The sequence below is a fragment of the Pyxicephalus adspersus genome, chromosome 3 (genome assembly GCF_032062135.1).
Source record: "Pyxicephalus adspersus chromosome 3, UCB_Pads_2.0, whole genome shotgun sequence".
Classification (NCBI taxonomy): Eukaryota; Metazoa; Chordata; class Amphibia; order Anura; family Pyxicephalidae; genus Pyxicephalus; species Pyxicephalus adspersus.
In genome coordinates this window covers 67,996,489-68,011,594 of record NC_092860.1, presented here as the reverse complement: position 1 = coordinate 68,011,594, position 15,106 = coordinate 67,996,489, and the positions used below count along the sequence as shown (strand labels likewise).

The 15,106-nt window shown below is 36.0% G+C and overlaps 1 protein-coding gene across 1 annotated transcript in view; it reads right to left on the bottom strand.

Annotated features, from left to right (window-relative positions):
* The window catches only part of CRTC1 (CREB regulated transcription coactivator 1), a 79,703-nt gene that overhangs the window by 28,924 nt on the left and 35,673 nt on the right, over window positions 1–15,106 (bottom strand). Inside the window, exons 7-10 of the mRNA XM_072405049.1 lie at window positions 14,030–14,073; window positions 11,180–11,400; window positions 8,855–9,000; window positions 6,351–6,596 (exon numbers count right to left, since the gene is read on the bottom strand). Coding sequence (XP_072261150.1) covers window positions 6,351–6,596; window positions 8,855–9,000; window positions 11,180–11,400; window positions 14,030–14,073 — 657 coding nt within the window. The remainder of the gene's footprint in view (window positions 1–6,350; window positions 6,597–8,854; window positions 9,001–11,179; window positions 11,401–14,029; window positions 14,074–15,106) is intronic.

The following is a 15,106-nucleotide window of genomic DNA, read 5'->3' as shown; positions in this document are numbered from 1 at the left end:
ATCTTGGTATGGTGAGTGAGGAACAAGGAGAACGTTTTCACCAGGACATTCAGTTAATTGAGCACCACTACCAAGATTTCTGGAATGAAAGTATGATGGCTGACTACTGCTGGATGCTGTACCGCAACAATCCAGACAAAGCGTACACAAGAAAATCATACTCTAAACATTTCTTAAAAAACAATGGTACTTGACTGACACTGTTTAGTAGATCTATACCACAGTGTGCCTTATTTTACTTTACACTGAAGATGTATTAACAATCACTTCAATGGTGCTTACGTTTTAGTACAAAATACAGGCACGTACAATGATACAGCGTTACATAGTAGGTAAAGTTGAAAAAAGACATAAGTCCATCATGTTCAACCACTAGGGAAATAATCATACCCCAGATATAAAAGCCTTATAAGATATAGTTCGTCCAAAGGAAGGAAAAAAAAACCCTGGTACAATTTGCTTCAACAGGGGAAACAAATTCCTTCCCGATTCCATAAGGCAAATTGGACGTTCCCTGGATCAACAGTCACTGTTATTTTTACTTCTTAAAGCAAACTATAGTAGTTGCATACTAAAGTATTTCCTGAGGTAGGCGATTACACATTTTCACAGACCTTACAGTGAAGAATGCCTTCATTATCTGGAGCTTAAACTTCTTTTCCTCCAGACGCAAAGAGTGCCCTCTTGTTCTTTGTAATGATCTTACAGTGAATGATAGGGAAGAGAGTTCTCTATATGGACCGTTTATATATTTATACAGGGTGATCATATATATCCCTCCTTTAAACGTCTCTTCTCAAGGGAGAATAGATTCAGTTCAGCTAATCTCTCCTCATAGCTGAGCTCCTCCATTCCTTTTATTAGTTTAGTTGCTCTTCTCTGTATTCTCTCAAATTCCACAATGTCCTTTTTGTGAACTGGTGCCTAAACTGGACTGCATATTCCAGATGTGGTCTGACCAATGCTTTGTACAGGGGAAAGATTATGTCTCTCTGCAGTCTATTACTCTTTTAACACAAGAAAGTACTTTGCTAGCTTTAGAAATTGCAGCTTGGCATTGCATGCTGTTATTAAGTCTATGATTTACCAGAACCCCCAGATCCTTTTCTATTTTTGACTCCCCAAGTATATTCCCCCTAGACAGTATGAAGCATGCACGTTGTTAGCTGCCAAGTGCAAAACTTTAAATTTATCTAAATTAAATGTCATTTGCCACTTGGCTGCCCAATCAAACAGTACATCCAGGTCTGCTTGTAGATTATAAACATCCTGTATGGACTTCATTATAGACATCCTGTATGGTCTTCCATTACATAGTTTTATGTAATCTGCAAACACAGAAATGGTACTTTTAATGCCAAACTCTATATCATTTATAAAAAATGTTAAACAGTAAAGGTCCCAACACTGAACCTTGGGGTACACCACTGATAACCTTAGACCTTAGAATTTGAATCATTAACTCTCTGGATGCGGTCTTTAAGCCAGTTCTCTTTCCATTTTCAGATTGACTTTTCCAAACCTTTTGACCCTAACTTGCATATTACCCGTCTGTGGGGTACAGTGTCAAATGCTTTAGCAAAGTCCAAGTACACTATATCAACTGCTACTCCACTGTCTACCTGTTTACTTACTTCCTCATAAAAAGAGAGTAAATTTGTTTGACGTATGTCTTTCTTGAAGCCATGCTGACTATCACTTATAATATTTTTTTCTAGCAGAAACTCCATGTGGTTCTTTATCAAACTCTCTAGGAGCTTTCCAACTATGGACGTTAAATTAACCGGTCTGTAGTTACCTGGTAATGACTTTTCTCTCTTTCTGAAGATAGGAACCACTTTGGCCTTACGCAAATCCATCGGTACCTTGCCAGTGACTAAAGTGTCTCTAAAAATTAGAAATAACAGAGCTCAGCTCTTTGAGGAAACATGGATGTAATCCAATAGGTCCTGGTGCTTTGTCAACCTTAATTGTTCCCAGCTGTTTCTCAATCATATCAATTCTGAGCCTTTGTGACTCATTTAAGGCAGTGACATATTTGCTATTATGAATTTGGACTTGAGCTCTGCCATTTTCCTTTGTGTACACAGAGCTAAAAAAAATTGTTTAGTAAATCTACCTTTTCTTTATCCCCAGTTAGCAACCCAGTGACCTCCTTTAACGGGCCTACATGCTAAGATCTAATGTTTTTGCTATTAATATATTTAAAAAAAACATTGGGGTTTGGCTTACTTTCCTTTGCAATCTGTCTTTCATTTTGAAGTTTTGCACATTTTATCTCCTTTTTACATCTTTTGTTATATTCTTTATAGTTTTCAAATGATTAAGGCGATCGTTCATTTTTACCTTTTTGGAATGCCCTTTTCTTTTTCCTTATGGCTTTTTTACCATCAGCTGTGAGCCACACAGGTTTTAAGTTTAGCCTCTTAAACGTATCACCCATTGGAATATATTTTTCAGTGTGCTTTTGTAGAACAGACTTCAAACATTTCCCACTTACCATTTCTGTTCTGTGTTCCTGACACCGAGAGCCGCCCTTAATAATGGAAAATTTGCTCTCTTAAAATAAATGTTTTTTTCTTTCCTGTTTTTGCTTCCTGTTTACAGCTTACATTAAATGAAATCAAATTATGGTCACTGTTACCCAGATTCTCTTTTATATGCACATTTGTTATAAGATCTGGATTGTTAGAAAGAACTAGGTCCGGCAAAGTATCATTTCTAGTTGGAGCTTCTATAAACTGTACCATAAAATTATCTTGTATTAAATTCACAAACTCCTCCCTTTTGCTGTTCCTGTAGTCATTACAGTCAATGTCAGGGTAGTTGAAATCTCTCATGATTAAAACACTTGCACTTTTTGCTGCTTTTTCTACCTGTGCTAGTAGTTGATTTTCTATTTCTTCCTTAGCACGGGAGGGGGGGGGGGCTATAGCTGACTCTAATATTTACCGTATTTTTCGCCATATAAGACGCTCCGGAATATAAGACGCACCCAATTTTAAAGGAGGAAAATCTAGAAAAAAAGATTCTGAAAGATTATTCCCCTTCTGATCACTCATGTGCCATTCAAATTCCCTTTCTGATCACTCTCTACCTTTCCAATTCCCTTTCTGATCACTCTGTGTCATTCAAACTCCCCTTCTGATCACTCTGTGCTTTTTTTCTATTGTACGGCAGTTAGGACAGGGAACAGCAGGTGGCGCTGTGCCGGCTTCTTTCGCTTTGCTTTACAGACAGGAGAAAACACGATGCTGGCAGAGGAGAGAAGAGAGACACGCTGCAGCCAGAAACACACGCAGGATCGGGTATCGGGTGAGTATAATATTTTAATTATTTTTTTTAACACATTCGTCGTATAGGACGCACTAACTTTTCCCCCCCCAGTTTTGGGGAAGAAAAAGTGCGTCTTATATGGCAAAAAATACGGTAATTGTGTGTTATTCAACTCCACCCATAATGCCTCAACCTTATCACTTGTTCCATCCGCAATTTCTTCTTTCACATTCACTTTTAGATCACTTCTCACATACAGACAGACACCACCACCCTTTCGTTTAATTCTGTCTTTATGAAAGAGAGTATAATGTTAACTATAATAATACTCGTAAACTTCGGAACTGTGTTAGGCAAAAACTGAAAACAGATCTGAAATCTGCTCGAAAAACGGTTTTAGAAAAGTTTGCTGTAGTTTCTGAAGATTATCAAAACTAATTTTTTGTTGACCTGTGTAATTAACTGCAACATGCATTTAAACCAAGAGTGTCAACATTCTTTTAATTTACTTACTGTATAGCCATTTTCACCCATCTTTTTTTCTCTCATGGCAGTTACACTTTATTTTACACTATTTTTTTAAAGCCAATAAATGTTTGAACTACAGTGGCAAAACGTACAGATAATGACTTCCATTATAAACACGCATGAAAACAGGAAAAAGAAACTATTCACTTTAGGAACAGTATAGAAGGTATAGTAAACTCGTGTCTGCAAATTGTTGGGGCCCATTTTTAGGTTCTTTCCACCACAGGGATTTTCCACTTAGCAGACCTATCATCACATTTTTTTCACTTCATGTGAAAGGGTAGATAACACTGCACAGTGTGAGATCGGGTAACTTTACAAGCAGAACCCAAACAAAGAGGAAAAAGATGGTGGAAGACAGGACGGCGCGGGACCAACTTGACTAGGATCATGGATGGATCCACCAAAAAAATTAGTTTTTTTTTTCTTCTTGTATAATGATAGTTCCGTCTAAAGAGCAAAAAACATTTTCAGAGATAAACATGAAGGCTGCTATTGCTGACATGCCTTTAAAAAACACTAGATGCCTGCCCATTCTAACCACCTTGAATGCTTTCCAGTCATTGGCCTGAAACAAGCAGGTCTGCAAAATAACTTTTCTAAAAAAGATTAGGTTTCTCAAAGATAGATGAGTTTATCTGCCTTTCCAAATTAAATAAGTAAATCACCATGAACCAAATCACATGGTAAGTCAAAAAGTGTTTTTTCTTTTTATATAAAGTAGGAAACCACCTTTTATTTTTTAGGAGTAGTTAAAAATGGGTATGCAGACAGCAATAAAAGCCTCAAAAGAAATTAAGCTTCCATAAAAAAAATCTAATTTTAAAAGATTAATTGTAACAAAAAAGTGTCAAACAATATATAAAAAATTTATTGATTTATGGGTGTGTATTGGTGTCCACGAAGGAAGGTAGTTGCAAAAAAAAAAAAAAAAAAACTACAAAAAAAAGAAAGAACCCACAAAGTGCATCACCTAGTGCATTTAGAAGTCACACAGGTACTAAACCAACAACTAGGAAGGTTAGGCAGGCACTATGCCACCAACAAAAAATGTCAGGGAATCACGTCAGCTAGGGAGTGCACAACTTTTATTAAAGATGAAGGGATCATTAGATCACTGACCACTAGTCCTCCACTTTTTAGAGATATGATTCAAGCAAAAGAATTAGGAAATATACAATAAACTTAACGGGATTAAGCACACAGTGTATCCCTTTTTTGGAGGTGACCAAATGAAACCAGAGTTATCAAAAATTTCAGGAATGGATTGCAACACTAAAAATTGGAGGGGAGAAAATTACACTAGAGCAGTGTCAAAAAGGAAACTATACTCCTTATGGTCTAAATTTTTACCAAGATAAGGCACATGCAGGATATAAAATAAAATGCCTCTAGGAGGCCATAATTCTCTGATTGACTCAAGCATGTAACAAACACTCTGTAGTGGAGAATGGGTCAATTTTAAAGGTTTTATACCAATCAGACAAGGTCTGCAAAAGTGTCACTACCACTATTAATTTAGTACTGTATCACAATTTTACAATGTTTTTAATTACATCAGGCTGTTGGGGGAAGCAAAGCATTTGTACTGATTATTACTAATCCACATTAAAAAAGCAAAGCTTTTGATTTGTAAAGTGAGAAAATTTCGATTGGCATGGTTTTCACGGTTATCTTACTGCCTGCCACAAGCCCACAGCAATCAGCACCTGAAATCAGCTAACACCTAACATCAACCTTTGTCTATCCAGCATTATTTTGTGTTTAGCCTCCAAGTGTTTTTTTATTAAGTTTAGTATTGGGTCAGACAAACCTGCACATAAAATTCAAATATGTTTTAAAGTGATGTTTGGTTCTAAGGAATATACTGTAAGTGTTAAAATATGTCTTGTGGAAATGGAATAACAGAGTATTTTGAGGTTACATTGGTACACAAGTGTGTGAGAAGGCTCAGACTCTAACTACGTCCATGCCTACAATATATAGCGACCTCCACTTTATGTACTTCATAAACTCTGTCATGTTACTTTGCTCAAAAGTCAATTTGAAATGCATTATTTGTAGCAAACATCCTAAAACAGGTATATGTTTACAGTTTTATGTGTCTCATTAGCTTGCCTTTGTACCCACATTGGGCTTATAGCACTTACGTAAGCCTAAGGACTCTTTCCCCACTAAGTGACAATGCTAGGTGCCTGAGCAGAGAAGCACCAGAACTATCACATGTAAGATGAGGGAGTAAAGCAGATGCCTATCAAATCCAAAAGCAATAGGTATGTCAAATTGCTTCCCAAGTCGCAAAAAAACACCAAAAAAAACAAAGTATATGTACACAGTATATGCAAAACCAAATGTATACTGAGTGGTGTTGGGATTTCAAATATTCAGTCAAACAGTGTCTATTTCATCTATCTCAGCTAACATATCAAAAAGAACCCATATAAAGCTTTTGATTAATAATTTCAGAAGATCATTATAGTAGAAAGTTACCAGACCATGTAACTTCCTGCATATGTCTATGGTACCATATCCACTAAAAGACTTACCGAATTGATATCTATAGCCAGTGAAGAAGGTGTCTGAATCCCAGGGGGTGACTGAGGAACAGTTGTGGAAATTGAGACAGTAAGAGGAGGCAGTTGTGTTCCTCTCTGTAAACTGGAGCCCTGCATCATTGAGGAACTCTGCGTCAGGCCACTTGGCACTTGTGTTTGCTGCTGAGAAGCTGACTGTGTAAAAAAAGTATAAGGGGGTAGCTGCTGTTCAAGTGACAATGCATCCATAGCTACAGCCTGCAAAAACAGGAGGAGGAGGAGGAGGAAACATTTTCAGTTACCATTGCAGTGTGACCAACATTACACAAATACTTAAAAATGTAAGGCACTGTTTCACTTTTCAAATGCAATAACTTAATAGGGAATTAAACACAGACTGCAGGAAAGTGGTAACATAAGGAAATGTTGTACATTTTCATGCCATGAAAAGAATGCGCCAGAAAAAAAGCAGAAAATGCAACTGATTATTCAAAATGGTTGGGTGGCAACTGTCAACCAGTGTTTAAAAACTGGCAGTAGCAATCCTTTAAAACAAACATTTACATCAAGTCTTATTATGCATTTTTTTCAGGATAGGGGTTTTAATTTAAAAACAAGTCCAGGAAATTATCATATTAACACAGATGCCACTCCCCGAAATAACACAGTTAGAACCCACAAAAAAAGCTGAGACTTTAAAAAAACACCAGAATAACTTAGCATATTTCTAGTGCAGTTTCAAAATGGCCATAGAGACTCATGTGGTTAAATACAACATGAACAATTTACAGGAATCATGAACTGTGAACAAAATGTCAGCTGCCTTTATGTTTTTGCCTAAATATCGCTAGAATGCCACAAACTTCAAAACAAGCTACTGACACAAAGAATGCAAGTAAAGTCAAAGTGGAGTCAGAACACCTGGTCTGCATACCCAGCAAAAACAGTGCTGAAATTATGGTATTGGGATAAGAGCCATGCAACTAACATTTTCAAAAGTATAGGTTAACAATGGCAGACCGCCATACACCTTCTGTACAAAGTTTTCATTTCAATATTAGTGGAGCATGTTGGTCAGCCCCTTATCAGTCCTTAAGCTTTAAAACTATAGTGTAACACAGTGTAACTATAGAACAACCATTCTCAACCAGGGTTCCTCCAGAAGTTTCTAGGGGTTCCCTAAACTATGGCTGACGGACTTTTGTTTTGATGATGCGTGCATAGTTGCAAAGCCTACTCCACTTGATAGAGCCAGAAACATGATTTTAATTATGTTTTTAGTTGTGTATATAAAGGTGGTATCGAAGTCTCCACTTCTAGAGGGGCATTCTGTCCACTGGCCACAAATAAATGCGTTTTAGCACTGGTTGCCCAAAATTTTCATGGGCTTCTAGGGGGTAAAACAGTTGAGAAAGGGTGCTATAGATACTGTTTCTTTTATTATTAATAAACAGTAGAAGGGCTTTAAAAACAAATCATCTCTGTCATAGCCGCTATTAATGGAAATATATTCCTTTTCAAAAATCACAAAAGACTCTATCAAGTGTCCTCAAACTATAGCTCATTGGCAAAATCTTGCCCAAGTCTATGTAACCAACACTTTAGGCATGGGGCTCAGGCCCCTTTAAGCTGTGGAAGGATGGAGCCACTACACATGTGCATCACACCACACGTTGGAGAGAGTGGGGACCAGAAGTAGGAAGGACTTTGATTTGCCTCATTTTCAGCAGCTGGATAAAGTTCCCCAGGGGATAAGCTATTGTTTTTGGAAATTAGGACTAGACTCTGCACTTGCAACATGAGAGCAATGGTATCTGTACTTGTTCTTGAGACACACAGACATGTTGAATTTCATTAAATATAATAAGTGTATGCTCGGTCAGACAGTCAGTCTGTTTTAAACATTTTGTTTTGCTTTAGGATCTCTGCTCAAGGGCCTGGTTTTAGTCATTTTCAAACTGATTATGCATGGGTCACACGAAGGCTGCTTTCATTTGCTTTGGGACTATGCGCTTTCCCCTACAGAAAGCTAAATTTGACTCAATGATTGTTGCTATTTCTAGCCAGGGTAATGGAGTAAGCATGCCACCTGATAACCACAACTACATGGCTCTAAAACTATTCAATATAGATATAATTTTCTACGATGTACTGAGATGCTCTACATATAAAAATTGCTGTTTTACGTATTTGTGTGTATTTTCGTGAACAACAGCACAACTGAAAATAGTCAAGAGAGATAAAGCAGCATGCTAGATTTTAAATACTATGATGTGCATGATCACCTTAAGGTGATAGAGTTTACCTGAAATAAGACCCAGTACTCTTTTAGCTACAATCCTGCATTAATGGATGATGTAAATAGAATGAAATTATATAAATTGTTAAACAAGGGCAATCTGACACTTTTACAAACTGCAAGTGTTTATTATTCAACCTTCACTTAGGTTAGAAGATCATTATTCAATTTGTATTACCTACTGGTACAAAGCATAATACCATAATACCCTTTTTACCTGAGTTATAGGTGAAAGCGGGGACATTGTTGGAGACATCTGCTGTGATTGTTGTCTTCTTGAGTCTGAATTTAGTGAGAGTGGACTTACAGAAGACTGCCGATGTTGCGATGCCCCAGTAACTGTTCCTTGTGTTGTTGTCATTCCTAAAATTGAAAAAAGAGGCAACGTTACTTTTTCTGCTTTGTGAAACCTTTATTTTTCCCCCACTAACAGTTTATTTTCAGAACTACCCCCTCCATCACCTATGAGGGTGCCATTGTGTTTTACTATAATTTGTATGTGACTAGTCAAAATGTTTGCTCACATTAGGAAGTTTTAGCATCCCCATTTCCCCTTGTGGTCACTGTCATTTCAAACGAATGTCACTGGAACATCCAGAACCGCCAATGAAAATGCTTTCTCTGGTGGATTTTCCTTTTTTAATGCCTTTCTGAATGGGGCCTAAAACATTTCTTAATCTAACCAAAAGGTATATATATATATATATATATATATATATATATATATATATATATAATATATACATATACACACACATATACACACACACACATACATACATACATACCCATACATATAATGAGGGGTACACAAAGTATTTTGTTACAGCCCATTATAATACAAAAAATTGTATTGTATTGGAAAGTTCATCAGTTGATCTGGTAAAATGTCAGCTTAACAGAAAAAGGGAGGGAGAAAATATCCAAATTAAATGTTTTCAAAAAGACAAACCAACAAAAAAAGAAAGAAAAAGAAAAGGACTCTTTGGCTTGGCATACACTTCACCATTTATAACATGCAAAAACAATGGTCCTTTAGATTAACATTTACTTTGAATGTGAAAAATGTTTCATAAGCACATGCAAATAGGTATACGAAATTTGATCCAGTATTATAGTATTATCCTTTTTATTATTACCTTATACTGTGGTTAAGACAAATAATGCACATGATGGCTTAATTTAAAAAGTGAATTTTTACATCAAAATAACTTTGTTTACGTACGGTTTTAGCCAGTAAACAATAAGTGTACTTAAACTCAAAAACATGTGCACTTAAGATAACAGTAGTACTAGAAAGAAAAAATGGCTGTGAGCACTATTACCAATGTAACCAAGTAAAAAAAAAACAACAAAAAAAAAAACAAAACGTAAAATAGGCACAAGTTTAAGTCAGGGTGGTGGTGGTAGTGGGGGGGGGTGTGGACACTGCAATACTGGGAAAGAGGTGTGGAGGTACAGATAGAGTACTATAGAGAGGATAGTGAGAAGTGAGCAAAAACAACTGAAAGGCAACTCACAGGTACTAACAAGCACTACACCACAAGGCACTTGCAAGTCATTTTGGTTTACAAAAATGAGTCTGGAATAGAAACAATTACAAAAAAGTTTTTTCATTTTAAAGGGATCTCTTTTTTTTCTTTCTTTGAAGAAGTTGAAAATCTATTGCTGCTTTAATTGCCATACCTTCCTGTTCAGTTCCTCCCGGTACTTGTGTAGTAGATACTGTACAGCAGCAGATACATTGAGTAAGGGAAATAGGGAAAGTGAAACACTACTGTATTTGCTCTGGGTGTCCTTAGCGTGAAGAACCAAAATCTTAACACTTGTTTCTCCCCTGTAAAGACTGATAACACTCTGTGGACCTGTTATTATTTATAAAAATAGGGCTACCATTGAGCATGCCATGTAAGAACTGCTCAGAAGACCAAGAATGCAGTTTTTAGAGCGCACACCTGCAATATAACACAGTATGCTTCTGATGGTGCTAGAGATTCAGAGAGTGGACAGAGATCTGCATGCCTGTGAAAGCTCACTGTGTGCTTTATGTGGTAGATGCTTATCTTATAGGGCCGAGGATCCCTTAGTACAACAACCAATTTAATTCTATTTAAGATATTGTATTTTGGAAAAATGTAGATAATCTGAACCTAAAATCTGAAACTAAGGTGCCAAAACGGGACCATATTTGAACAACTGAGGAAGTAATTTTATTAACTGCATATATTGTATAACTAAAAACTAAATAAATAAATACCGGTGAACTGAATTTTTCATTGCCTGAAAAATATTTTTCCCTTGTCTAAGGTATTGTAATTTGCAAGAAAATTTTTTTTAGGAGTACTAACTAAACTAGTTAAGAAGCCAACTATTACAGTAATTTTAGTGATATACTTTTTTATTTCAATAGTGACAACCATTGGTATAAATGTTTACTAAATATGGAATAGCAGCAGCATACTTAACAGTTGCACAAGCATTAAATGTCTCATAATAGCATGTAAAACAGGTGAATCAGACTTATAGGTTAAATTATGCTTACCTTGACTGGCTGTGGTAATACCAAGGTGAGTTAAATTGGTTGTTAGATTGCCTGTACTGTTAGAGTTTGTCAAAGCCGGGAATGTAGATTCCTCAGGATCTAATGGAATTGGTAGTGGAGACGGGAAGTGGATATTTGTTAGGTCAGGCAGTGAACCTCCTGTGTTGTGTGCAGCAGGAATGAGGCTTGTAGTGTTCTCCTGGTCATTTGAAGGGTAAATGCTTAAAACAAATCACACAAATAAAATATTGTACAATATATATTTGTAGTTTACAATATTTTTAAAAATAAAAATAAAAATGTAACTGCAAAACATGTTTAAAAACACACAAATATACACCTACTAATAAAATTCCAGGGAACAATAGAACTTTGCTATTTCTGCATTTCAAATAAAGCAGTGTAGTCCACCCACTTAAACGTACCTAAGATTCCACTGCCAAAACAGTTTATTTCAAGGAGCTGCTCAAAATTTAGTTTGTCTTGAGACAAAAGGTAAAGTGGTCAATAATGATGACAATTATTATGATGAGACCTATATTAAGCTGCTTGTACTGGAAAACTGAAGACAAAAGTGTTATCAGAGTTAATCTAGCCCCAAGTTGTGCACAACATAGACCAGCATTCGGCAACCCGCGGCTATTTACCATATCCATTCCCAATTTACTGCGACCCACGTGGACAATCCCTCTCCTTCGTATGCATTGCAAGGGAGAGAGTGTCCCTGGTGTGGGGGGCGGAGTCAACAGCGCGGGACTCGAGAGTGTTCCACGCTGATAGGAGTCCGGTGTCCCATGTGTTCCCGGGTGCTTATTGAGTGATGCATGGCTCTTAAAATAAGAGAGCCAGAAAAACAGAAGTAAAATAAGTTTAAAAATAAGTTATATCAACTTCATATCAACTCGATTATGAACTTCATAAAGTCCAAATATTGCTCCCGCCCCACAAATGAGAGCCTACAGTCCTGTGTAAAGATCTAAGTCACATCTTACAGCCCCGACATAGGGAAGATCAGCATCGAGCTTCAGAAACAGAAATCACAGAAGTAACTGGTGAGAACACTAGCATTTATTAGGTTAATATTTTTCAGAAAAAACATTTATTTCAGACCCGGAGCTGATTTAGTTTTTTATTGTATGTTCAGGTGCTTCAGTTGATTGCTGGCCGAGAAAGAAACCCGAAGAGGATGAGAGCATACTGAAACAGACTTTTCAAAAAACCTTCCTAATTTTATGTTTTTCTATTGCTAAGCTGCAATAGAAGTGGGAAAAGTGGGCTAAATTTTATTAAAATTTTACACAAATATGGGGAGGATTTAAAAAAGCCTGCATAGTAGTGTTTTATTTATTTTAAAGTAGGCCTACACATGCACACTGCACTTCTGTTTGTTGTATTCTGTTGTTGTAACAGGTAAAATAAAAAAAAATAAAACTTTTAAAAGTTTAGAAGCTGTGTTATGTTTTGCGGCTCCAGACAAAAGGGGCAAAATGTTTTTTTCATAGTAAAGGTTGCTGACCCCTGACGCCCCAGGCAGTAAATAGGAGATGTATACAAAACATTTAAAAGCCAAGTATACCAGTACAGGATAAAGAAAATGATGAAGGATAAATGAATAGCACAGTCTTTACAAGTGTTACAAGAGTATTTTAACAATGAATTCTTAATCCAGAATTACCTACTGACCCTATTGCTTGACTAAAATCTTTTACTTATCAGCCACTTCCAAATAGACATGCTTTAACCACTTGAAGAGTGGTACAAACCACAGAAGCTACTGTGTATATGAAGCTTAAAGCGTACCTAAACTCAGAAAGTGTTCTTTTTTAAGTGCAACCCAAAAAAAAAAAAAAAGAGGTGCAGGACCGCCCCCTAATTCTCAATCATCTAAGTGGTCGAGATGTAGGCAGATGTAGGAAGAACAACCCAGCAGAACAGGGAACAGGGAGAAGATGGCGGAGCCTAGCGCCGGCCCAAAAATGGATGCCGTGAAACACGATGGAAGAAACCTCCAGACGGACTAGTTTTTTTGTTTTGGGTTTATTCCTCTTTAACTTGCCACCTCACCCAAAAAAATAGTAAGAATTTCTTAATATAATCATGCAAATTTCCAGAGGTTGTTTTTTTTTTTTTTTTTTTTTTTTTTACAACATAGGGCAACCTATGTTTTGTTAGGAAAAAGCACAAGCTGTTTATACAATGGACTGCAGTTTTGGAATGATTTATTTTTTAACTAATATCTTCAGCAAGAGACTTCCTACATCAGTGTCCACACCAAGCTGAATGAACACTGATTTAAAGTTATTAACACTTGATTAATACTTTGAGTAAAATGAATAATTCACACATTAGATTATCTCTTAAACTGGCTAATACATTTGCCTAGGCTGCTAGATTTGCAGCCAAGAAGCAATAACAAAAATATATTCAGTATTTAAATATTCTACCACTTCAGTATTTACTTAAGATGTGCACCACCCACATAAGCTTTCAGCTAGCTTCAAAGTCAGTCATACAACTTCTATCCACAGCTAGAGAAATCTTTCATAATCTTGTCCCTTAGGCTTCAAAAAGTATCCTTTGCTATCACTCATAGGCTGTTGATCTGAAAGTCTTGCAATGACTTTTAACAGCCTAGAAAGAAAGTAAATTTTGAAAGTGTGCCATCATAGAACAGTTGCACCTATTCTAACAAGAAGAGAAAGTATGGTAAATCAATAATATTACAGGCAATCTTAGAACAAATCCTAATTTATCTATCACTAGGGTTCAGTTGCAATAGCTAAACAAACACAAATAAGCTTCAAATAGCTGCAAGACAGGAAAAAAAGGTGTAATCATAATTTAACTTACTTTATACCTGGGACTTCACAAGATTTGGGCCTTGAAGATCCAGTCTACGCAATTAGAGGAAAGAAAATGTAGAAAATGTTTTTAAAAAAGCATGGATACATTAACCTGACAAACTTATTAAAAATGCAGCCAAGGCATAATTACCCTGGAAAATGGCTATTACTTGTTGAAATTATTTATATTTATGCATATATAGTTACAAACTGCACTTTTGGGAACCATTTTTCCTTCATTCAAATTGTAAACTTCAACATGTTATCAGAGAAACTACTCTGAAATCAGCTCATCTTACAAATTAGTGTAGGTGTAATCATAAAATAACTGTATTCAGATCAGGAGAATAAAAAAATTAAGTCACCAGCAGCAGTTTTATCTAAAAAGTATAAAGTGAGTTTTATAATTCTACAAAAGGACGCAAATAATAGGAGATTTTGTGGCATAACACAGTAACAATTACAACTCTGTCTGTCTTTTATAATTGATTACAGTCAACAGGCTGAGGTTTCAAAACAAAGATTTATTGAAAAAGGAGGATAGTAAGAAGTTGGATATAACTAATAATGAAGTAGCGATAGGAAAGAATTAGTAGTTGACTCTACAAATATAAATAAGAGTTAATTATGTCTCCTAATAAATTGGATTTTTATGTTTCTGACACATTTTTTTCTAATCAGTTTAGTGACATAGATCGAATAATAAAGAAACATTGGCATATTGTAAAACAGGACAAGTGTCTATTAGAAGTTCTACTGTATCATCTAAGTATAACTTTTTTTGCCCTGAACATTATACAGAAGCCCCAAAATGATAGTTTTTTTTTTTTTAGGCTGTAAATGTATTGTAATTGGTGTATTGGATGTAAAAATAAAAATAATTGTGAGGAATCGCGTAAAGTTTTGAAATTTAGTTTGGGTATTACATGTTCTAAATTTGAAATTTAACCATTAACAACCTATAGTATATTTGCTGCAATGTCCATGTGGACTAAAATATGTAGGTCACACTGTACAGACTAATTGTTAGAACTACTGAATTAATCTGAAACATCAGTGAGGGTTTAAAAACTCATATTGTATT